General features: G+C 38.5%; 1 protein-coding gene across 3 annotated transcripts; it reads right to left on the bottom strand.

The window, feature by feature from the left end:
* Positions 1-526: 526 nt before the first annotated feature.
* Positions 527-19,544, bottom strand: AP1AR (adaptor related protein complex 1 associated regulatory protein). Of its 3 annotated transcripts, none has more exons than XM_042812413.1 (10): positions 19,426-19,535; positions 14,500-14,548; positions 12,952-12,978; positions 12,084-12,109; positions 11,186-11,282; positions 10,261-10,359; positions 7,411-7,469; positions 6,273-6,346; positions 5,317-5,445; positions 527-2,868 (listed from the first exon to the last, which is right to left on the bottom strand). In XM_042812413.1, the coding sequence occupies exons 1-10, from the start codon at positions 19,500-19,502 to the stop codon at positions 2,603-2,605; spliced, it is 903 nt and encodes a 300-aa protein (XP_042668347.1). In that variant the 5' UTR covers positions 19,503-19,535; the 3' UTR covers positions 527-2,602. The 3 variants fall into 3 exon arrangements, with proteins under 3 accessions (XP_042668347.1, XP_042668346.1, XP_042668348.1); XM_042812412.1 differs by having other exon boundaries at positions 7,411-7,472; positions 19,426-19,532; XM_042812414.1 differs by lacking the exon at positions 10,261-10,359 and having other exon boundaries at positions 7,411-7,472; positions 19,426-19,544.
* Between the last annotated feature and the right edge of the window lie 4,330 nt (positions 19,545-23,874).

Here is a 23,874-nt window from a genome sequence, read left to right as displayed (position 1 = left end):
TTTCACATTTGATTACAGCACAACTTCAGCATAAAACATACTTAAGATGAACAACTTAATAAAACTCTTCCTCAATAGAAAGCACAATTTCCAATTAATTAATATACAGTCGCCCCTATGCAGACACAGCCAGCAAGTCAGTTAAAATGATATACTAGCTAGGACAGACAAGGATGCTACTTGCATTACACAAATGTAACCTTACTTTGAACCCTAGTGCTGCAGTTGCTTCTTTTTAAACAGAAAGGCTCCACGCTCCAAGTTCTTCAGATCCTCTATCATTGCAACTTGTAAGAGCTTCCTTTCCACAGCAACAGGTCTCAAAGAGGGGAGGGTACAGTAGTAGATCAGTAGTTCAAAGGCACAGCTTCATCGAAACCTTAAGTTATGTGATGCATAATGATTTTAAAAGTGAAACATTCTTTCACAGTGCAGAGATAATTTTGGGTAACACTCAGCAGTTCATCTTCACGTACTGCTTTCACTATGCATGAAACAGTGACCACAAAAACAACAGAAAACACTGTTAAACATAAGACTGACTGAAAATTTTAATTAGTTTTAAGTTTTTTTTTTTTACAGAGACACGTATTTTATAGTACTGTTGTGTTGTTTCATGTGAGCTGTTTACATCCTCTTTTCATTTCTCACATTTCCACAAACATCGAGAGCAATTTCTTAAGTCACTCTGTGATTCACTTAACTCTGAAAAGCAGAATGCTAGTAACCATGTCTACAGAACACACACATCACAGTACGGACTTTCAGTTGGAGATAAGGCTGCTTTTTTGCCAAATGCCTGCTCATTCTACAAGCAGGACTATAGCTTACTTCCTTGAAGCATGATCAGGACAAGTCAATCTCATCTGATCAGGAAAGGGCAAGTTACAGTTTCAGCAGGTTAAAAAAGTGTTATTTACATGGTGAGAAAGTTGTCTTCATTACAGTAAGAATATATTATACGAATAAACATCAGAAGTTATACAGTAGTAGCTTATGCCAAACCAAAAATATACATTTGATGTGTACAAATTTTTAAAGCATATTACAGGCATTGCAAATGCAGATAATACATTAAAATATTTCCAATGACATTGCTACAATTTAAATTAAGAAATGGAATGTTACCAACAAAAGATTTTTTTTTTTTTTAATCTTTGCCAGTGTCGATATATGTACATATTTAATCCAAATGTGCAGGATTTTTTAAGTTGTTAAGAAGAGGACCACATTATAGCAATCTTAACATTACACAAGAGCTCAGATGATCTAAAACAGTTATGTAACTCGTACCAACAAGTTCAGTTGTTCCAGTGATGCCGCTTTTCCTGCGTAACAGGGTGCTGCTTTTATTCCACAATGCTGAAGTTAAACCTCACTCTTTTTTTCAGGGGGAAAAAAACCAGACAGCTAACAAAGTAACAGTAGACTAGTATGGCTGTACTGAAATGCTGGGGAAATCTTGAGGCTTACAACTGTTTTGCACTTTCTCTTCAGTGAGGATTGCTTTTCTTTTTTCCCCTTCTTAAAGAATAACTTATATTAAAAACAAAGGGGAGACCACACAATACACTAGATCTGCAGTAGCTGAACACCTGCTTAAATTTCAGCCCATGTTAGCACTACTAACCATTTAGTTTAGAGGCACAGGAAAGCTAGAGAGCTCAACTACACTATTTCGTAGAGAAATTCAGTCTCCCAGTTCATTCAGAGAACGTTTTTCAATCATCGTTCTCATTAGGCTAATTCACAAGTCATCCACAACTTCAGAATTTTAAAAACCATGTAGTAGCAAATGTTGACCTTTAAGGGAATAGGGTGATGGGTGATCAAAAATCAAAACTTTGGTCCTCCCAGTCACCCAGCACATAATGGGTTATTCCAGTTTAAAACAAAATAATATTTATAGTTTGTTCCCCTCTGTCTAGGCACACTGTGCCTAGACAGCATCATTACAGAAGACAATATTTTACCTAACCCAATGATTCATACCATGAGGTAAATTGTGCTTAGCATAAAATAATAAGAAAAAAAGTAAAGGAAATGGTAAAAGGAACACAGAAGGCTAGAGAGAATTCATGACAGACAGAGAAAACTGCAATTCATGGTGTGATTTTTTTTCCACAACTGGCTAATTCCACCCTTTAAATCGCTGAACACCACATCAGAGAGCACATATAAGAAATAAAGACAGATTTTTAAAAATACTTTTCTATATTCAAGTATTAGATAAATTATATAAGACTTTCTTAGGACAACAATGAGGTTTAAAAACAAATCATAGAAACATCATCCAGAAAAGAAGGCTAATTAAAATATAGATACGCTAAGCTACGAAGCTTAAATTAGCACAGATAATTTCATATTAAATCCAGATATCCAGAAATATACACAATAGAATCATCCCAGTTTTCACAAAAGTTTAGAAGGTAGATGATAAAATTGCACTTAATTCTGAATTAATCAGATAGCAAGTCTTCCCCATTCCTTGCTGATCCGTTTGTAAGAAAAAGAAGGAAACAGTGCTATAAAAGAGCAATATGTTTTTGTACATTCTATTTCACTTTTAAACATTTGGTCACAAACAAGGGCCACAGTTTCACTACCTGTCCTGTTGATCAGAATCAGATGTCCTTACATCTGATGTAGACAAATCTAATACAGGATTTACAAATCCAGCATATTCCGAATTGCCATTATCATCCATTTCAGCACTAACAAAGTCATTCTCCCACTCCAATCCATTAGAATCATCAGAGGCTGAAGCTGGATTACTTCCTGTCTTCTTGCTATTAAATTTCAGTGCTGCCCGGAGTATGTCTTCTTCTGTTTTTGAGCGTTCTCTCATTGGAATCATTCTGTTCATGCCTGCAATTTAAGACATGTTTATGAGAAGGACATAATTGAAGCAAGTTATCTTTACATTTCCATTAAAACATAAGAAACAAGAATCATATAGAGACTCAGACTTGGGTAATTTCATGAGTATCACAGGTTTTTCCTTTGCTCTGCTCCACAGTGTTGTTATTCACACTTTAGCCAGCTTGGCTCCTAAAATTCAGAGGAAGTCAGAAAATACTGTGAAACAATTCAGAAGCAGTATTCATTTCTCCTGTATATGAAACCTACTGCACCCCATTATGGGCATGAAATCATTACAAGATTTTGGAACTGTGCCATTTCCAGAAAAGCTACATATCTGTTATACTCCTGTAATTCATCAAACAGATGAAATATCACCACATTTCAAACAGCAGCTAAAAATTAGATATTGGATACTTTTTTATTGGAAAGGTAAACTTAATTTCACACAGAATAAGACAAAACATTGGTCACATAATTGCACATCAGAGCTGCTATTTATTCTGTCAGTAGACACAGACTTTCTGAGAAGTCCCTGTACAACTCTACCATAAGCCCTGCTAACATTTGAAATGCACAACTAATCCACAAAGTAGTACCTTGGATCTCTCAACCCCAGCCACCAATACACTCTTCAGACTGCTATGGTCTCTACAGTAGATTTTGCCAGTAGATAACAGAGTAACTAAATTGCTTACCGTAAGCAAGCAATCTTGTTCAAGGAGATTGTTTTAATACACTTACAGCTAGATCAGATCCAGAAAGAATTTGTTAAGGCTACTCAAAGTCTTTGCAGTATTGACTAGTAATGCTTTCAAATGCCATTACTTTCTTTGCAACCATTAATACAAATCGTGTTCCATGGATTGTGTTAACATCTCTTCTGCTCAAGATTTGAGGGGAACAGGGAAAAGAAATGCACAACTGTCACAATGAATAACTCTTAAAAATGCTACCCCTTTGCAGCACAGAAGTTGGTAGAAATCAGAAAAAAACACAGCAATGTCTGCAGTTCAGCAGTTTTTGGCACTTTCAGTATTAAGTATTTAAGTGCAAAAACAGATGAATACCCGTGGCTAAGTTTTTAGCTGGTTGAAGTCTGCTGAAATGCAGACATTGCTGTGTTTTTTTCTGCTGGTGCTAATTGCCTCTCAATGTAAAATCCAGTATATTTCAACATACATGGCACTGTTCTAGTTTCAGTTCCTCTGGCCCACATTAAAAAAAAAAAATAGGTTGTATATTTCTATGAAGATCGGTGAAAGTTAAATCTTTCTAGTTCAGAAGCCTGCTTTGACATTTTAATGCTCTTGATAGTGCCAACAATTCAAATTACACACACTAAAAAAAAGTTATGAATTGTTAAATTAAATTCTAGCTCATTTGTGGTGAGCTTTTCAAAAGGCAACATCCCAGAATCTTGGATAACTTTGAAAGAAAGACAAGGACTTCTGAAGGGCTTTCTGCCCCCTCACTGCAAGAAAGATATTGAGGCCCTGGAACGTGTTCAAAGGAGGGCAACAAAGCCGGTGAGGGGTCTGGAACACAGGCCATATGAGGAGAGGCTGAAGGAGCTGGGAATGTTCAGCCTGGAGAAGAGGAGGCTCAGGGGAGACCTCATTGCTCTCTACAACTTCCTGAAGGGAGGTTGTAGTGAGCTGGGGGTCGGCCTCTTCTCTCGTGTCATTAGTGATAGGACCAGGGGGAATGGTTTCAAGCTACGGCAGGGGAGATTCAGGCTGGACATTAGGAAGTATTACTTTTCAGAAAGGGTGGTCAGGCACTGGAATGGACTGCCCTGGGAGGTGGTGGAGTCACCGAGCCTGGGGGTGTTCAAGGAAAGGCTGGATGTTGTGTTGAGGGACATGGTTTAGTGGGAGCTATTGGGAACAGGTGAATGGTTGGACTGGATGATCTTTTAGGTCTTTTCCAACTTTGGTGATTCTATGATTCTGTATTTCCTAAAAAGAACAGGAAAAATCTACAACAGCAGCAACAAAAACAGTTGGGATACTCATCCGGAACGCACAACCAGGAAAGTTTCCAGTAGAACCATAAAAGTTACCGTTAAAGTAATCCATTTTAAAAAACCTGAACAACACAAATAAATCAACCAAAAGACGAAAATCCCACTTTCCTGAAATACTTCAATGAAATATGCTTGATCAATTTCTGTAACTGAAAAACGAAATAGAACAAACTGCTCCTGTTGCTACTGGCTCACAAGAGGGCAGCATTTCTTTACAGTTCATTTTGGCATGGGCTTACCCTACAGTTTCGTTTAATAGAATAAAGATTTAGTAAAAGATTCAAGTAAATGAATTATTAGAAACATAACTACATTTATCAGATGAGCAGTTTTCTACGTAAAATTTATGCACAGCTTAATCATTACACATTGAGACAAGTATCATTAGAAGTAAGCTTTTTCCCATTTAAAAATGACAAATTTACCTTCTTCATCTTCCCATTCTAAATCTAATGAAGTGCTGTCATCATTTCCACTCGTTGATTTTGTTTTGGTCATTAAGTCACAACTGCTCTCTGTGTTTGGTGTCAGCACTGTAGCATCAGATGAAAGTCCTGTACAAAAAAGTTATTCACAAACACTTGGATTTGAGATTTAACACACAAAACTAAACTTTCAAATTAAGTTTTCATTCTATGTTGTGTACTTCAAGTCCCATTTGAAAAAAGGCTTCAACCATCACTCCCAAGAGTACAAAGTTGCTTAGTAACACTCAACAGCACCAAGATCCCATATGATGACATTTAGTCACACTGTGCAATTACAACTATGGAACAATTCATTAAAGTGCAGGTTGAATTTGTATGACAACATACTTCTTAGTGATTATCACAGACCATCATTTAACTAATGGATTTAACAGCTTATACATTTATTTTCCCATAAAGTGCTAGTGGAATTTTTAAATATAGGCAGCCAAATCTTCTGATGAACTTAATTAGAACAAGAAGTTAATTATTAATTTGATTCTAATTATTTTTCTAAGACACGGTTTTAAAAAGCTACATATAAACATTTGCATCCTTAATACAGTTGGACTTCACAAGAAAAGTTCACTGCATGGACGTTGCCTCCACACATACAGTTGGAATGCTTTAGTAAAGTAAAATCCATGCACAGAACTTGTCCCTACATAACTTGCCTCTGAGAACTGCAATGGCAGTAGCTCAAGTTATATTTTCTGTATTTTTTGAGCTCTGGAAGCACTGCAGATTAAAGAGGAAAAGAACTCGTTCTCTGCTTTTTGTTTTTGTTTTTCCTCTCTCTCTCTGAAGATAATACATATAAAAAAACTATGTTTATCTGTGTGGGGAAAAAAAAAAAATCACTTCTGTGCTCCTGAGTCACTTAACATTTAAAAGACAGGAAAAGGAAGACTTACTGCTACTTCGAAAAGCTTCATACTGGAATTTTGTATTTCTTAAGAAGGAATCAAAATCTTCCTCTGTCACAGAGCTGTAAGTGCAAGTTTTATTTTTAGCTTTATAAACCTCTAAGAACACCATAAAAGAGATGTTAATCCACACATCCTCCCATTCACAGTTTTGAAGAAACCGTTCACAGTCCCTTGTAAGCTATAAAGCACATAAATCTTTAACTAAAATCTACAAAAAGATCACAGAATGACTTTCTGTTCTTTCAGATCACACACCTCCCGAGTCTGAGCTTCTGTTCAATTCTTAGTTGCAATTTCAGCTAAACATGAATTATGTCATAAAACAATCTTCCCCCTCTCCTCTGTCATTATGGATAATTCCTAACTTTTTTTTTAGTTCAATGTATTCAAATGTTGTAACACACATTTCCAAAATGTGACTAATTCCAACTTGTCCAATAAAACCCATTTTTCATAGCTCCTTTTCTTACTGTACTTTCTCCATCTAACATCCCTTCTACTCCATTTAAAAATAATGGTTTGCCTTTAGAGCTTTTTCTAAATTCATACATCCTTTGACAGTAAATATCTTCGTAATCTGTAGGGAGAATTAAAGGAACAACATTCATGAAGAAACAAGCAGAATATATAAACCATTCAAGTTCCCATTCAATTAATTTGTACTTTTATGGGGCATTTCTAAGAGTTCTGAATAAAGACATTTTACAATTAAATGTTTTTGTTACACAATAAGGCATTTTATATACACGTGCATATATAGATTTATGCATATGTAGGTGTGTACATACATATATATAAATCACTAAGATCCTGTGATATATAATATATAGACAGACAGATGTTAGCTGAGAGTAGGTTTGACATTTTATGAATCAGTCTAGTAACTACAGTGACACTTAAAGCAAATGCAATCTCCCCTCAGGGTTTGCAGATTAAAGGGGAACCAGTCTGCATTCAGTAACTACTTGACGTCAACAAACCCGCAATGAATTAAAAGAACTCTGACTTAACAATGCAGTACGTGTAAGTCTTGAAAAATCATTTTTTCCTGTATGTGTGAGACAGGGATGAGCAGGAATAAAAACAGTCGCAGCTCAGTTATTATTAACACTTCATATCTTACCTTTGATAGTCTCCGTTATTAAGGACATGTGTTCTCTGTGCTATCCTCTGCTGTCTACGCTGCTATTGAAAGAAGTAAATTGTTGAAAATGCTGAATGCAGTCTCTCAAATATACTCAATACTCATTCATTTAATCACAGCACTAAAGGGAGCACTGTCCTGGCTCTCGGAGCAGTCCAAGTACAGCTTAAGACTGACTTTCACTCAAATGAAGATCAAATTTTAAGATACTGAGGGGTCTATTATATGGAAATAATATTCAACTTCAGAAATCTCTCAATTAAAAAAAAAAAGGTGGAAACAGAACAAAAAAAATGCAAGGTACAAGTTGAGAAACATTCATTTTGTAGTGATAAGAGGAACAATAAATGTCACAGAAGTAGGGTTCTACTGCTTCTTAAGTTTTGGAGTTTCAAGAACATAACTTTGTCTCAAGCTTTTTTTCCCTCGCCTGGAAAAAAGTAAGCATTAAAACTGGGTACCACCAACTATGTGACTAGAGGTAAATGAGCAATGGAGCAGTACTGCTCACACGGACTATGGCAAAGCCTAGGATTAAAAATACAAACAACAACAACAACAACAAAAACCAAGCTAGCTTTATACACAAATCTGACTTAATTAGCTACAATGTTTTCTGAAAAATCTATTCTCAGCCTTTACGGATCTGTCCCTGCAAAGAAAAACAGAGTGTAAGTAAATAAAGTTTTTTTTAATTGCCAAATTTAAACTTCATCAACAGTCACTCTTATCTGGATTAACAATCACGCGAGATATTTCATCAGCTACTATTTTCAGTCCCAAGATGATGGTGGCTTTTTTGGCATCTTCTATCACAAGTATTAAAGTATCAGAATAAGCAGGTTGAAACCAGTAAGGAAATGGGAAGTGTGGAAAAATTAGAAGTGTAATATTGGTGGTAAGAGATGGGAAGACTTAAGTAAACAGGGAGAAAGGGCCAGGAAATTGGCCCTGACACAGTTGGTGTTAAAAAATAATATAAATAAATAAGAAAAATCTATTACTGATGTATGCAACAACAGACTTTTAGAATTCATATACCTACATAATATTTGACTTGAATTATCTATCCATTTTGAGGAATCACAACCATACAGCACCATAAGTTCCATCATACACATATATTAAAACTTCCTGCTGTAAACTACCCTGACATTCAGCAGGGAAACATCAGCAAACAGTTTTAAAGAATAACCATATTTTCAATGAAAAAACATTTTTTAAATTTAAAATACTTAATGAATAGAAAAGGCATCAGTTATGTATTCAGAAAATGGCTTCTAGCTGATAAAGTAAGGTTCAAGTTTAGTGCATATATATATATATACACAAAAACACTACCTTAGAAATCCTTATCGCTTCAGGATTTTGGATGGGATTTATTTATGGAGGGAGTAAGCGGTGTTAATTTCATAAGAGAAAGAAAATAAGAACTCCATAAATGCATTCTGTCACAGGTTGTGCCTCAGAGGTGCCTGATAAAAAGACTGAGAGAAGGAAAGCAGTATTTTTCACACAGAATTTCTACGAAGCTGAGTGAAAGGCTCAAGCATAAAAGAAATCAATTTTCCTGACTTTACGTAGAGGGGTTAAAAAGGAAAAAAAAAAAAAAAAAGACAGGGACAGGGAAAGCGAGTCAGAAAGAATTAGCCACCCACCCTAAATGGCAAGAGGATAGAAAGAGAAATGCAAAATGAGATCTGAGCTATACTTAGTAATATAAATATTAGATGAAAACTGAGTCATCGCTATCAGCCTGCAAATAGTAACTTTCAATTTATTCACTTCTGAATACAGAAAAAACACTAGAGTTACAGACCTTGCCTTTACCTTTTATAGATTTCAGACTTCTTCCTTTACTCTAATTCTGAACACTTACAAATTTACTTCCAACTGAAGAAATATCACACATCTAGCAGCAATTGCCCCGAACATACTACAACTTCAGTCAGACACATGATATATGGACAGATAGCTTGAAAAACACTCTGTTAAACGTGTACATTTCTGGCAACCTGAAGCCTCTGTGAGAACATATACTTAAACAGCTTATTAAGATGCTGAAAATATTAAGTGCACCAATACATGGTTTTGAACTGCAACATGAAAACAATCAGTAATAAATGCTATCAGGAGACAAATCAGTTACCGTTTTTAGAAATGCAGGGAATCAAGATACAGCTTTTGTTTTGTTTGACCAAGCTCCAGTTACCAGACAGACATCTAAAGGCAGGCACGGATACATTAAATAAACACCACTGTTAAGTAGTTGTTACTGGAGTTTGGCTACTATACATACAAATCACAAAATTATAAACAATTCAGGGTGGGAGGGACTTCAGAAGGTCATCCAAACCCAACCTCTTGCTCAAAGCAGGGTCAACAGTGAATTCAGATGACTCAAACACTAATCCCCATGTTAGCATAAACCACAGAGACAGGCAACAATTTAGTGCAAATAAAGGTATAAGTTCATTTTTTAAGCCTAAATGACGTTGTAACACACGCTTAATTTCAATATTTTTAGTTAGAAAGCTATCACAGATTATGTTAAAGATCAGTAAATTCTATATAGTGTTACAAAATCTGTTAAGCTAATTCTAGACCAAAAAAATCATAATCTATAATCAGCATAGTAAGCTGTTTCAAACAACTCTAATGATTTCCAGCTCTCCCAGAAAGATTAAAATCATACTTTCTCTACTGGAATTTACAAGCTGAAATACTTTTGTTTTTACATTTCCTGAGATATAAAGGATATGAGGAAAATCTGCATACATAAAAACAGAAGAGAAGCTCTGATATATATTGGGGTCTTTTTCCCCTCACCTCCAAGAGCTTTTTCTGCTTTGCTGCCCTGGCTGCTTCACGTTGTGCAGCATATAAAGCCTCCTCTTCTATTCTTAACTTCTCCTCTTGTAAGGCTAACTGTATATGAACAAAATAATAATGGTTAACAAAAGCAGAACCTATCTATCTTCCTGTGAGTAAAATCGTAAGTTCTATAAATCAAAAGAAGAGCTACTAGAAAATAAAAACAAAATAAACTATAGGTAAAACATTTTTTTCCTTTAACTGAATCTAACAGCTTCCCCCCTCCGCAAACATCCCAAGAAATTCAGATAACTAAACATTATCTTATTGAATAAACATAATTACTAGTGAGTTGCTGTAAATGCACCGTTGTATGTTACTATGCATTATAGCAGTTGTGAGGTTTGTTGTATCATAAAATAATATTATGAAAGACATAGAACTTCAGCTGCAGATTTAATTACTACTTTATTCAAAATCTTTCTCCATTTCTATGTTGTATTCTACATCACGTTCCAGGAAATGCTTCAGAACACATAAGGAAAACTGACAAATTGTCTTTTCCTTAAGAAAAGTTTGGGAAAAAACTGAGCACCAGAAAAACTAAATCAAATACATTCTCCATTTTGCTTTTCTTACAAATAGAAGACTTCATGTTTAACCGATCTCAGTAAGAGCCAGCCCATTCATTCAGCTCTAAGGTTATTAAAAAGAAAATCTCTGATGCAAACTTAGCTGCAGAGCGAACTCCTTGGGTATCTCATTGACTGAATAATTACAAGAGATGTATAAAAATCAACTGTTTCATTCACACGAATGATATCTCATGCTCATGGTTGATCTTAACTACTTAACAAAACAACACAAGCAAGCAACCAAAACAAGGGAAAAAAACCCCCAAAAAACTACCCTCATCATTCTAGTAATTTTAACCTCTTACCTCAGATTGCAGTTTCATATCAACAGCTCTCTGTTTTTCAGCAATGGAATCGTAATGCCTCTCTTTCAAATCAGCAATTTCTTCTTCAGTCAAAGGTCTAAAAGCAAGACAGAAACACAAAAAGACTACTTATTGCTTAGTCATGATAAAATAATTTAAACATAAACACAGAGCCTTTTTTGACTTCTTTAATCCAAATTCAACAAGCTGTGCATTAGGCCTGCTCCTCCTGAGCAGAGTTCCAAAGTTCCAGTTTACTGGAGAAAATGCTGCCTTTCCCTTACAAAGAATTTCTTGCATCTTTACAAGGAGTATAACCTCAAAACATATTTTGCTAACAATTACTGGAACCAAATGGTTAAAATTTCATTGCTAAGTAAATCTTACTTCTCTTTCCTCATTTATTCAGGTTCCCTAATTCTGATTTGTTCCTTTTCCACTTGTTGCCCACTTTTATGTGCATAACAAACCAGCATTACAGTAGTTGTGAAGTTTGCTGTATCATTTCTTTGGGACCTCTGACAGCAAACTGCATTTTGAGAAACATTAAATGGAAGTAATTCAAAGTATCTAGAATTAGGCAACTGAAACACAGTTTAGTGCTTTCATACATTTCCTTTACTAAGTTTTACAGCTTGCACAAATACTAACACAGCCAGCTAAAACTAATTGTAACCCCAAGGAACAAGAACGAAGACACTTCACAATGTTCTGCTTTCACACAGACTTGCCGTCATCTCAACTGTTTTAACACAGTTAAGCATTAAGATTAATTTAACATTTTCTGCCCGTGCATCTAATTAAAAAGAAAAGAAAAAAGGAGTTTTGATGGGAAGCCTCAAAAATTTTTTCAAATTCGATAGGAGAGCAGAGGAAAAGAGGCCCTGAATCAACTGACCTGTGACTGCTTCCTGGGCTTTCCCCCTGTGGAAAACAGAAAAGAAACAACACAAAAACAACCAGCTTTAATTTTTGAAAATCCCATTAGTCAGTCAATTGCAATAGAGTAGAAGACACATGATATGAAATCAGTTTCACTCCATGTGTTGGTTTTATTATTTTAATTTGGAATGTTAAGAGAACTTGTTATGCAATCAACCAAAGTAGATGACTAAGTAAAAAAAATAAGCATTTCCAACTGAAAATAAACATTCTAGTTGTGTATTTCAGTATTTCAGGAATCAAACTACTAGTCATTGAGTTTTAAAACACAAGTCAAAGTAATGAAAACACATTTTTCCCACCATTATCAACCTACATTTAATTCATAGTTTTAAGGCCAACTTTTTTTTTTTTTTTTTTTTTTAATAGGTTTTTTTTAAACCTTTCAGTCAGTTTACCCACAGCTGACACACCACAGGGCTACCAAAATGCTCCTCAGCAAAGCAACTTGTGCCCATTTACTACTCAGTGTTTGCTGAATTGCATACAAGGCCTATAACAAGAGCAAATTCTTTTTCAAAGCTTTTTGGCTTTCTCTTTAGTTCCTGTCTTGCTAATGTCCATAACACTTTTATGAAGTGCTACCTCCCACATTCCCACAGCCAGATTTTTATTTTATTTTATTTTTTTTTATCATCACAGCTTTTCGTCTCTCTGAACGCATTAAATACTCCTGGAGCAACCAAAACTCCAAGTAAAAAAACCAGCAATTTAAGGCTGAGCAGATCAAAGTGGCATCCAGTAGGAGACAGATACAGACCTTGCAACCATTTTAAGTGAGTGTATTGTATTAGCAAGATTCATGTCATGATCCAAGCACCTACCTCATCACTTTCCACGAGGTTCTCAAACTGCAGAGAAAGAGTAAACAATCTTTACAATCCAGTATAACAAATCACTGAACACCTGAAGTACACATAATCACGTATTTAATGTGCCTTGTGAAAATACTACTCCAGTGATAATACTGAGATTGTAATGCTATTTATTAAAGCATCTTCCTTCTGAGGAATTAGTACATTTACCATAGCTTCTATCTTGGCATGGCAATAAATCAAAGCACCCACTCAGCTTAGCATACACAAAATGTGATGGGTACAGTGCAAGTAACTTGCCCTTTGCATGGTAATTGTGATGCTTCAAAAAAAGTATTTGAAGATGTATTTAACTTACAGAATACATAGGATTACTTCCTACCCAGGATTCTAAAAGCAAACAAAACACACACCCCACACCCCAGCTTTGCACATAAAAACCTACAGGCCAATGAAGCAATGTAATGCCTTATGATAAGAAGCCCAAGAAGTCCCCAAGCAGTCTAGAATACATGCAGCATTTGAAGTTGCTTGAATGGGTACAGCAGCAGTTGAACTATCTCATGAAACAGAGGAAATGGAAAAATTCCCTATTGTTTTCAGAATAGTAATCATAAATGAGGTAAATACATCAGAAGCAGAGGTTAGCAAGACTCCTCTGCTGTTCTAATTGCTGCAAGTAGAATGCCTGCAAGAACTTGAGGGGAGGACAGAACCTTCTTTTCTCTATCATTTTGATGCTGCAGGAATGCTCTTTCACAACCGGAAGCTGTGTGCTAAAAACACATCTTCCACACTCTACATGGCTCAAAACTAAAGCCGTGATTAATTACTAGCATTCTCAGCAAAGGGAATCTCTGAAAGGTCTAGAACTTTTGGGCCATAAGAAATACTTGGAGGAAGTAAACCAGCTTATTCTGACAATCCCAAATAATACAAATAAACTTTACATGAGCCTTCACGAAAAGGAGAGATATTCAATTGCTGAGAAGGACCTCTCTAGTGAAAACAATGGATAGATGTGCATCTAACTATAAATTTATAGAACTATAAATTCCAGCAGATGTTTTTTTTTGTTTTATTTATTTATTTTTAGAATCAGACTCATGGTCCTGCAGTCAAGAACAAAATATTCCACATTAACAGCAGAAGGGGAGAAAATAGCTCCCAGCATATGAGGGATGAAAGGACCAATAGACAGACTGCAGAATGATCCGGTGCTGGCTATCAGGTGACCACAGTTACTTCATGTCAGATGATCACAGACGACTCTTTACAAACGATAGATTAATGAAGTGTGATGATGTGTGATCCAGTGTAGCACCCAATTCAGCCTGGAATAACCCAGAGTACTTCAATATATTCAGTATTTTATTGCAAGAAGCATTAAAGGTTTTGCTAAAAATAAGCTCTTTCCACTGATTTTCTTCCGAAAACAAACAAACAAAAAAAACATCATCACACAACAAAAATTAGACTATTTTCCAAACCAACCAAACAAAAAAAAAAAAAGCCAAAACAAAACAAATCCAACCTGCTTTAAGTGTAAATACTCACCTCTATAGTGAAGTGCTCTCCTGTTGAACATGTTCTAAAGTACTTCGACCTGGAAAAATAAGTACAGTATTACTCTACAAATAATCTTCATTTCAACCTCAGCAGAAAGAAAACAAAGAGTCACGCAATTTTAAATAGCTTTTCAAATATTTTCAGTGTGAAATAAACTTCATATATTAAATATGTTGACTTGTCAAGCTGTGCTCTCCATTGCTACCATTCTATACCAGAGCACAGAGGCAAACAGAACTGAAGAAAACATGAACACCCTTAAACTGCAGGCACCACTATCAGCATGATGGACTTGCCATCGACAAATTAGGCACATTCTTTAATACACTTCTCTTGAAAAACGCCGTTTTAGACAGCTTCCAAAAGCTCCACTGCTCATCATGGGATTTAATTATTTACCAGCGTAATTGTATGACGTCAACATAAAACAATACATCCCATTTTCACAGCTTTACACAGCTGTAAGGTTGGCCTTCTTCCCCCATATTCATGGAAGCATTACCAATCATCAAAAGAACAAGAAAGAATCTCTAAGAAAAAGCAATCTGGGATAAAGGCAATACTCCTAAGCTAGAAAAAGAGCTATTTGGAGTCAGTAACTTTATACAGGGATTAGTCTCCTCATTTATTCTTAACCTGTCTTAATGTTGCCCTTTATAAAAAGGACAACACCAATACAGTATTGAGTTATCTGAATAAATTTTACCCAGCGACAGAGGTTTGGCTGTCCCCCAGAAGTACATTCATGCTTCACTAAAACATCCATTTTATCTAACTTTTTTAAAAGCAAAGTCTCCAGCTGCAAGTGCTCATTGATATCGAATAAATCCAGTGCCCCAGTCATTTCTATACTTCTACGACAGATTGTTCTGTACATGCAATCAACACACACCTCCACTTTACTAAAAGCTACACACAAGCCAAAGCCTGGATTATTTCAATCATATCACATTTCATTCCCATTGTATTTTCATTTAGAAGTCATTCAGGACATGCCCTCCAAAAACCTGCACAGCCCTTTTCAGTGCAGACTCCTGGTCAGCCTTTCCTTGCACACACAGCTGTAACACTGCAATGCACAGCTGGCACGAAGGAACCACCTTCAGTAGATTCACTGCTACAAAATCAGGGGAAAATGGGCATTTTAATTCATTCACTACATCTTCATTATAGCTGGCAAATGTAGTACGAGCACTTAAGATAATTTCACTGTTACTTCTTAGGCGCAACATTTTAGCATGCAGGAGCCAATGCCATTAAGAACTGAATTTACTATGACCGTTGCACAAAACTGTTTTAGGAACTTGTATTCTTCACCAAAAACACTGTTCCAGTTTACAGCAACAGGGGCTACTCAACATATGACAAGTTTTCAGACAGAGAAGCTGCAGTCAGATTAGTTGCAAGAATTGAACAGTGAAGGAGCAGAAAACTAAGGCAATGTAGCGTAAGCTTACTACATGTATTACAAACACATCAACAGTGCTGACATCTCAAGGAAGATCTACATTTCCTGCTATGCATTCCTTACTGAACAGGGGCTCAATAACCTAACACCTAGTTCTGTACAAGAGTCTGGGACCTGAAATCTCAGCACATCTACAGGCGACTGAGTTCATGGAGGACAGAAATGGAAAACAGCTCCATCACTATACATACCAACTTCAACTGAAATAAAGTAGAAATACTGAAAAGCCTACCACTCTTATTATTCTCATTCCAACTCTTATTTGCTAAAACAGACTTAGGTTTGATGAGCATTGGAGAAAGCAGGGCACCTAGTATGCCACTGCACCTATAAACACTTTTAAATCGATTTTCAAGTTCAAAACAAATTAAATAAACCAACTCTAATCCACTTAACATCTATGTACCTTGTTAGCCTTTAATGCAAAGTCATGTTACTACCCGTATTTTTTAAATGCACGAGAAAAAAAATCTCTACTAAACATTAACATTTTGTGTAAGAAAACCATGGCACAAGTTAGTTTTTTTTTCCCCTCCACACTGAGGATAAAATTGGTTTTGCTACATTTTGCTGTATGATAACACCTCCCTACCCCAATGAAAAAGAAAAGAACTCAATACGTTGTCTCTAGGTTATTTATTCTTTCTATTCATTATTTTTAGCCCTATATATGTAAGAACCCTTATGGTCAAGCACAGAGATAAAATAGCAGTGACCTACTTTCTAATTATGGCTGCAGATTGTAGTACTTCATGTCAAACTATTTCAGAAGAAGCCTAAGGACACTCCCTAAAAAATAAAATAAAAAATAAAAAGTCACCAACTGAAAGTTTCTGTTTTTACAGAAAGGTGAACTACATTATACTGAAGATTTTCACATTTCTTTTCTTTCTATGCGTGTTCAACATAAACTCTAGAATCATTGCAACAAATTATACATGCATCTCCAAGCATTTAAACACAGATTAGAATCTTGCAGGCCTTGTAAGCACTTGCTAAAATCTGTAGTTTACTACTTAATTCAGAATTTACTTCTTACAGTTAAGTCCTGGAGTACCTAAGAATAATGAAGTTCTATTTCTGGAGGAGAAAAATCTGAGTGATGACAATAATCACCATTAACTCGATAAGCTGCATTATGCTGCCGTAGAAGTAGCCAGATCTGCCGAATTTGGTAGCAGAATTCAGAACTGCAGGATTTGGTCACTTTCAAACTTAAAAAAAAAATTCATAACACGCACTTTAGAGTTTTGTATTTAGTCTAATACCCTGTCCCTTCCACTGTACACTTATGGAAAATACCCAGGTTGCTTAACACTGATACTATTCTGCGCACTGGCAGCACATCCACAAAACAAAGGTCTATTGAGACATATGCCGCCTGTCTACAAGAGGAAGTACTGATGACTGCTTGTAAGCTGATCCTTGTACACGATATTCCAGTTTCAGGGTTCAAAAGGGAATCCAAACAGGTTGCTGTCTTTGCCAGTTAGAAAAGTCTGTTTTCTGCACTACGATTCCACTTTCCTAACTTTGCCTAGGGAGGCTGTGGAGTGTCCTTCTATGGAGATATTCAAGACCTGCCCAGACACCGACTTGTGCGACCTGGTATAGGGAACCTGCTTTGGCGGAGGGGTTGGACTTGACAATGTCTGGAGATCCCTCCCAACCCCTATGATTCTGTGTAACCTCTGTGATTTTGTGACTCTAACAGTACCCAAAACCTTTCACTGCAGGCATGACCTGGAGGAACGTACATTTATACCATTACCACAGCAGACAGTAAGATTTATCTCACTGATAAGGACAGTCTGACCTTGGACAAAGATGAAATACATGCACGCCAGAGAAGCTAAGCCACCTCTGCAAACAACCTTCTCCTTTAAGGGTGGGCACCTACAAACATCTCCTGAACCCCATCCCCCAGTTTAAGAGAATAGCACTTCTCATAATGCTGCACTTTGATATTCCTGTCTGCCACTATGAAAACCAAGCTGGCAGCAAACTAGTAACTATGTGGAAGACATCAAAACACAAAGTCTGTCAAGAAAACTGGTAACCTCAGTAAGAGCATGCAGAAAACCAATTGGTGAATATGAGAAGGTTGAGCATGGCAGAAGCAAACAAGTTCTGAAAACAATTTTTTGTAATCATCTTGGTAAATTCAGTAAGACATGCACCCAAACCAAACACTAGAAGAGATGGCACTGCAAGCACCAATGAATGTTTAGAAAACAGAACAAAACACACAAAAAAAAAACCCAGATAGAAGGATTGCAAACAAGCACAAAGAAAAGAATGTAAGGGGAAAAAACATAAATAGGCAACAGTCAGTTTGGGGCAGAGGGAGAGGTAAAATATAAGGGTAAATCAAGGAATTACCATTATGGTCAAGACAATCTTAAGCCTTTGTAGACTCTGCCTCCTACCCAATGCTATTGGGTCAGTTAACAGTGGCTGGGCAGGAAAAACAAGCACGAAGAAAAGAAACACCAACCCACCGAGCCTCAAAAGCAAAACAATCAATTTAAAGCACAAGAACACATAGCAGATAACTTCTTATCACTAACCTTGGATGTCAGAAGGGCTATAATCAGAGACTCAGCAAAAACAACAGGTGAAGTAAGAACCTATCAAGTATTACCTGTTTTTCTCGGATGACAGCAGAAGAAAAGGACACTTCAGTGCAAGGCACTTCAGCTATCCCTAAACCCTCACTGGGAGCACCAGGAACCCAAGCAGGTATCCTCCACCGCCCAACCCTGCTCTCAGCCCCGTTCCTCGAAAAAGGATTGCCAGGAGGCCCTCAGGACAAGCTGACCTGCCTGTAGAGCCGGACTGAAATCAAAAGCCTCCAGCCTGCTACATGCAAGGTACTCGGGTCAGCAAGACCTGGCAGTACTTCAGTTCTTAAAGCAGGCGACACCGAACTGCCGAATACCGGCAGGTGTACGGAAGGAGACGGAGCTGCCGGCAGGGCACGTACCCTTCCGGGTTTGCACGCTGCTTTTCCGCGAATCAGTGGTTGGAAAACAAAGCACGGGTTCCACACCGAGACGAAATCGGAAAGTTTATTTGCATCACCCTGCCGCCGGCCTCCAGTGCCTGCCCGCCGCACCGCAGCAGGGCTCACAGGGAGCACAAGGTCATCCTCCCGAAGACGTCGCCTTGTCCGCCTTCCCGCAAGGCGCGCACTTGGGCGGCTGCTACGAAACCCGCTTTATGGTTTTCTCTCTGCGGGAGCGCCCACGGTGAGGTAACCCCGCAGCCACCCGGCCCGGCGAGGTGCAACCGCCACCGCCTGCCCGCCCGCCTCGCCCTGCCCGGACAGCCCTTCGGCGAGCCGCGCTCCCGCCGCGGAGGAGGAGGGCGGAGCCGGACGGGCCCAGCACCTCCCCGCCTCGGGGAGGGGAGAGGAAAGAGGGGCAGCCGCGCCGCCTGCTTACCCTCCGCCTCGCTGGAGCCGGCCCGCTTCCCTGCGGAGGAGCAGCCCGCAGCAGCTCTGCGCCCAGCAGTTCCCCATCGCATCCTGGGCGGCGGCGGCGGCTGCTCCTCCTCCTCCTCCCGCCGCCGCCTCGTACAGCGCCACGCGGCCTCCCCGAGGCGGTCAGCGGTGGGGAGCTGCTGCCCTAAGGAACAAAGGGCCCCGCTAGGCCCGCCGCGATCGCCGGGCGAGGAGGAGGAAGAGGAGAAGGGCGGAAACTCGGCACACACGGCCTCATGGCCGCGCCGCTCCCGTAGCGCAGAGGCGGATGCCGCATGCCTCGCGCTGGCACCGCCCCGGGCGGCAGCGGCCCGCCCCTCGCGAGCACACGTGTGGGGCCTGGAATGCAGCTCGGAGTTCCCGTTGGCTGTGGACGTCGTATTGCAAAAGAGAAAATGGTTCCTCTGAAATTACCAGGCCTGAACTCACTAAATGCCTTTCAAGCTGTCAAACGTGTCTGGATCATGGGGACTATACGATTTAGCAAGATATCTCACTTATCCTTTACCACCTCCAGTTTCTCTGGCTTCAACTATCATATTGTCGGCCTCTTCTCGCATGTAACAAGTGACAGGACAAGAGAGAATGGCCTCAAGTTACACCAGGGCAGGTTCAGGTTGAATAATAGGGAAAATTTACCCCAAAGAGCGGTCGGGCACTGGCACAGGCTGCCTGGGGATGTTGTGGGGTCACCGACCCTGGGGGTGTTCAAGAAATACAGAGATGTGACAATAAGGGACATAGCTGAGAAATACTGGTGGTAGGTGGATATTTGGACTTAGATGATCTGAGAGGTCTTTTCCAACCTGGATGATTCTGTGATCACACCAAACCCTATCATTTTAAGTTACCGCTGCAGTTACATACACAAAGTTTAAGATCAAAACCCAGAAATAAACAACAAAGGCAACCTACAACCAAGAGGAATTGTTGCCATCTTTAAGTTAGTTTCCGGAGGAGGCTGGAATCACCACTTAACCAATCCTATTTGCACTGAATACTGTCAATAAGCAAGAAGGGTTTTCCACCTCCTCTTGTCCAGAAGCCCAGTACAACCGCATCCATCTGTGCTCAGGTCAGAAGGGCTGGGTCAAGAAGGGGTAGGTCATGCAGGTAAAATATGTATCAATGTAACAGGGACAGGTACTATCTGTGCCCTGCATCATTCTCATTAGTCTTCCATGAACATATTAAACCCAAAGCAGTGCCAGACTGGTACCCAGAGAATTGCATTCTTGAAAAACCTTTTGTTGTTCCTCAAGACAGCAAAGACTACAGACTGTTTTCCCTAAGCCTCTAGGTAGATTGTTCAAGCACCACTGCATCATCTCTCTTGTAAGCTGATGCACTTTTCTTACCAGTGATGAACAAAAAGAATTTCTGCCTGCAACATGGCCCTGAGATTGCACCTACCTCCTCTGTAATAGGTAATGAGATCTTTAATTTGTGGTCAACACAAGCTAACCTGGCCTTTGTGACTACTGAATCACAGAATCATTAAGGTTGGAGAAGACCACTAGATCATCTGCACCAAATGCGTGCATCTCTTCGTGAGGGAAGGCGTATGTTGTAAAAAAGTACCATATAAATACTACCAAAAGAGGTGCTTCGTTGTAGATTAAACAGTTTCTGTACAGAAGATCTTCAGGTGGACTTAGAGCTAGGGATGAAGGTGGATACGTCCAGTAGGGAAATAAAACTGTAGTACTGTTTGTTATGGTTTGAAAAAAATCGTTGAAGAACCATCTGTGCTGACAAACTCAGTTTTTGAGGTCTATTTTGAGTCTATGGTTCTTGTTTGTGCCTTTTATTTAATGAATCCCAAAGTGGCAGCTTAGAATTGAAAGAGTTAATCAGTTGCCAAGTTAGCTATCTTTTAGTAGTGCTGAACAGATGCCTGCACCCCGAGAAAGCAAGTGCTACAATAGTGATAAGCAGTAGAAAGTGGGAGGTATATAATGAATTAATGCCAACTGAACTCTGAGTTTTTTTCCTGGAGATGTGAGGTCAGCCTCGAAAGGTTCATTACAGTGATTGCATATGGGAAGTGAGAGTGAGTATGAAGGAGAAACAAAGACAACTAGAAACTAATTACAGAAGGTGACACGTATCAACATGACTCAAGAGAAATATGATGCAGGTGTCAGAAGGAATTATTGGAATATATGATGCTTCACGATGCTGTTTTCTACAGAATTAGCATTTTGGCAAGGTCTGTGCAGCTCCTCTCCCAAAGAGAAATGTTGCAGTAGTCAAATCTGGCAGGCATTCATAAATCTCTTTGTAGCAATTGGTGACCTTTCCTAATAGAGTCCCATGGACTGTGAAATGTAGGCCAGCAAGCCGGGGAGAGAAATGTCTAGGAACTTGCTGGAATAAACTGAAGAGTCAAAGTGGCAAACCATGGCTAGGCATGATGTCAGTGAGGTAAGACAATTTCCTAGCAACCTGGTGGGTTAGGAGTTAATGCAGCTTTGCAGGCTTTGGAACAGACATAGCAGCTGTCTGTCTGTATACTTTTCTTCCTGTTGCTTTTACCTCTTCATTCCCCCACCTCTCAAACAATTTTTAAATACAGCACCTTTGTATCTGGAATATCCACACACCATTTCTTTGCTCCTGTAGTTACAGTTTCTGAGCCTTATGAGACTGTTTTCTCCTGCATGAATCCTTCCATGAAACTGATGCCTAGAGCAAAATAAGTCAATGCCAGCAGTGTGAAAAGCAAAAAGAAAAGGTGTGGAATGGAAAGACTAAGAGTGCTCTAGATTAAGTCTAATTTGATAAATACACATACAAACTTTGCTGTTACTGAAAAACTTTGCTCTTACTGAAGTAAACAGGTTACTTTCATGCCTAATGTTAAGTTGCATGTAGTGTGTGTAGAAAGTGCCATGCTTTTAAAACGCAGTGCACGGCAAAAGTGCAAATATCAACATCCATTTTAAAGCAAATTATTCCACCTTTATCATTGCCATATTCTTAGCAACTTAGGCTGCCCTGCAGTGGTGCACAATTGCTCAGATATAGAATATTCATTAAGTGAATTCATAGGGATTTTTTTTATCTTGGCACTCTGCCCACTGCACATTTTCATGCCAAGATAAGATTTCTTAGTCATTTATTCTTTCTACGTCTTAATGGCTTTAAGAAAAACCACAATTTTAAGGAATCTCAAGGGAGAATGCTTTATAAAGGCTTTTTACGTGTTACAGCCAAGTGGATTGCCAGCATATCTCAGGCACTCTCTTAGGTTGGCTTTGTTTAGAAGGAGTCAGGCAGCTCTTATGCCATCAACTCACCACTTGTTTTGTGGCTATTCCTGTCTTCCTGATGCCTTGGCGACTGTTCTAGAAGGCAGATGAAAAACAGAGGCAGTGTTAGGGACCATGCAGGAGGAAGAAGAAGGTCACATTCAGTCAGCAGCTGGCTACCAAACTGAAGTGGGGCTGTTAATTTTTAAGGAACAATCTTAGTAGGATTTTACCCTATTAAAACAAACAAACAACATTCATTTCAAATCAGTTACCTCTTGTACTACTGTACCCCTGAAATCAGGCTACATTTATGGTTGCATAGTGTAAGCCTTATCACAAATAGATCTTTACCTTTGAATTTTTTTTTTTTTTTTTTTTAAATTTTTGTAAAGGTTATACAGTTCCTATCTGTTGGTTTTAAGATCTTTGGAGTTTCCACAGGACACTCAAATACAGCTAGTCAGAATTTTAGGAACCAATTGGCAATATCATAGAGGCACAGACAGTCAAACCATCCTAGCTGTTATATATCTAGGTTAAATTGTCATCTCCAGCTGTTCATTAATCTGAAATCTTTCAAAGAATCAGCACAAAACCCGATCACACGTACAGTTTAGCAAGAAAGGGCAGTAACCGAGCGGGTAAGGGAGAGGTGGAAACAAACAACTCTTCCCACTTATCAGCAATCTGCTTCTGTCAAACCTATTTGTTTTACTGTGCCCTAAATGTGAACTCCAATTTTTCTAAGGGCACTGTTGCTCACAATGAGTTTATTTGTGGGAAGGTGTATTGAAACTCTTTTGGTTACCAGATGAATTTGAAAGACCTTGGACACAGCATCCTTGATTAAATAGGAACATTTCTTTACCTCTCACTTGGATGCACCTAGAAACTGGAATTAAAGGCTTATAAGAAAATAAATGTCAAGGGTGGAGGGCAGACTCAAAGAAAAGGAATTTCCAAGTATTACACTATTCTGACAATAACAAACACAATGGTTTATCGTATTTGGGAATTTGAAAACAGAGAGAAAAGCACAAATTTACAAAACACACAACTGTCAGTTCACTGTAAGTAGATACCAGGGAGTCCAGCAAATCGTGTTAGTCATAGCATGTAAGGTCAGTTCTGTGGGGAAAGTGACTGGTTGGCAC

The sequence above is a fragment of the Centrocercus urophasianus genome, unplaced genomic scaffold (assembly GCF_019232065.1).
Source record: "Centrocercus urophasianus isolate 14NV4802_14NV808 unplaced genomic scaffold, USGS_Curo_1.0 seq_13, whole genome shotgun sequence".
Taxonomy (NCBI): Eukaryota; Metazoa; Chordata; class Aves; order Galliformes; family Phasianidae; genus Centrocercus; species Centrocercus urophasianus.
The sequence above is the reverse complement of the archived record's forward strand: the minus strand, read 5'-3'. Positions and strand labels throughout refer to the sequence as shown.

Excerpts from the sequence above, each read along its gene's own strand:
- AP1AR (XM_042812412.1), bottom strand. The coding sequence starts at position 19,502 with ATGGGGAACTGCTGGGCGCAGAGCTGCTGCGGGCTGCTCCTCCGCAGG. Across the intron at positions 12,110-12,951 it reads ACCTCGTGGAAAGTGATGAG|GGGGAAAGCCCAGGAAGCAG; the intron begins GTAGGTGCTTGG and ends TGTTTTCCACAG. Across the intron at positions 10,360-11,185 it reads ATATGAAACTGCAATCTGAG|TTAGCCTTACAAGAGGAGAA; the intron begins GTAAGAGGTTAA and ends GTTCATATACAG.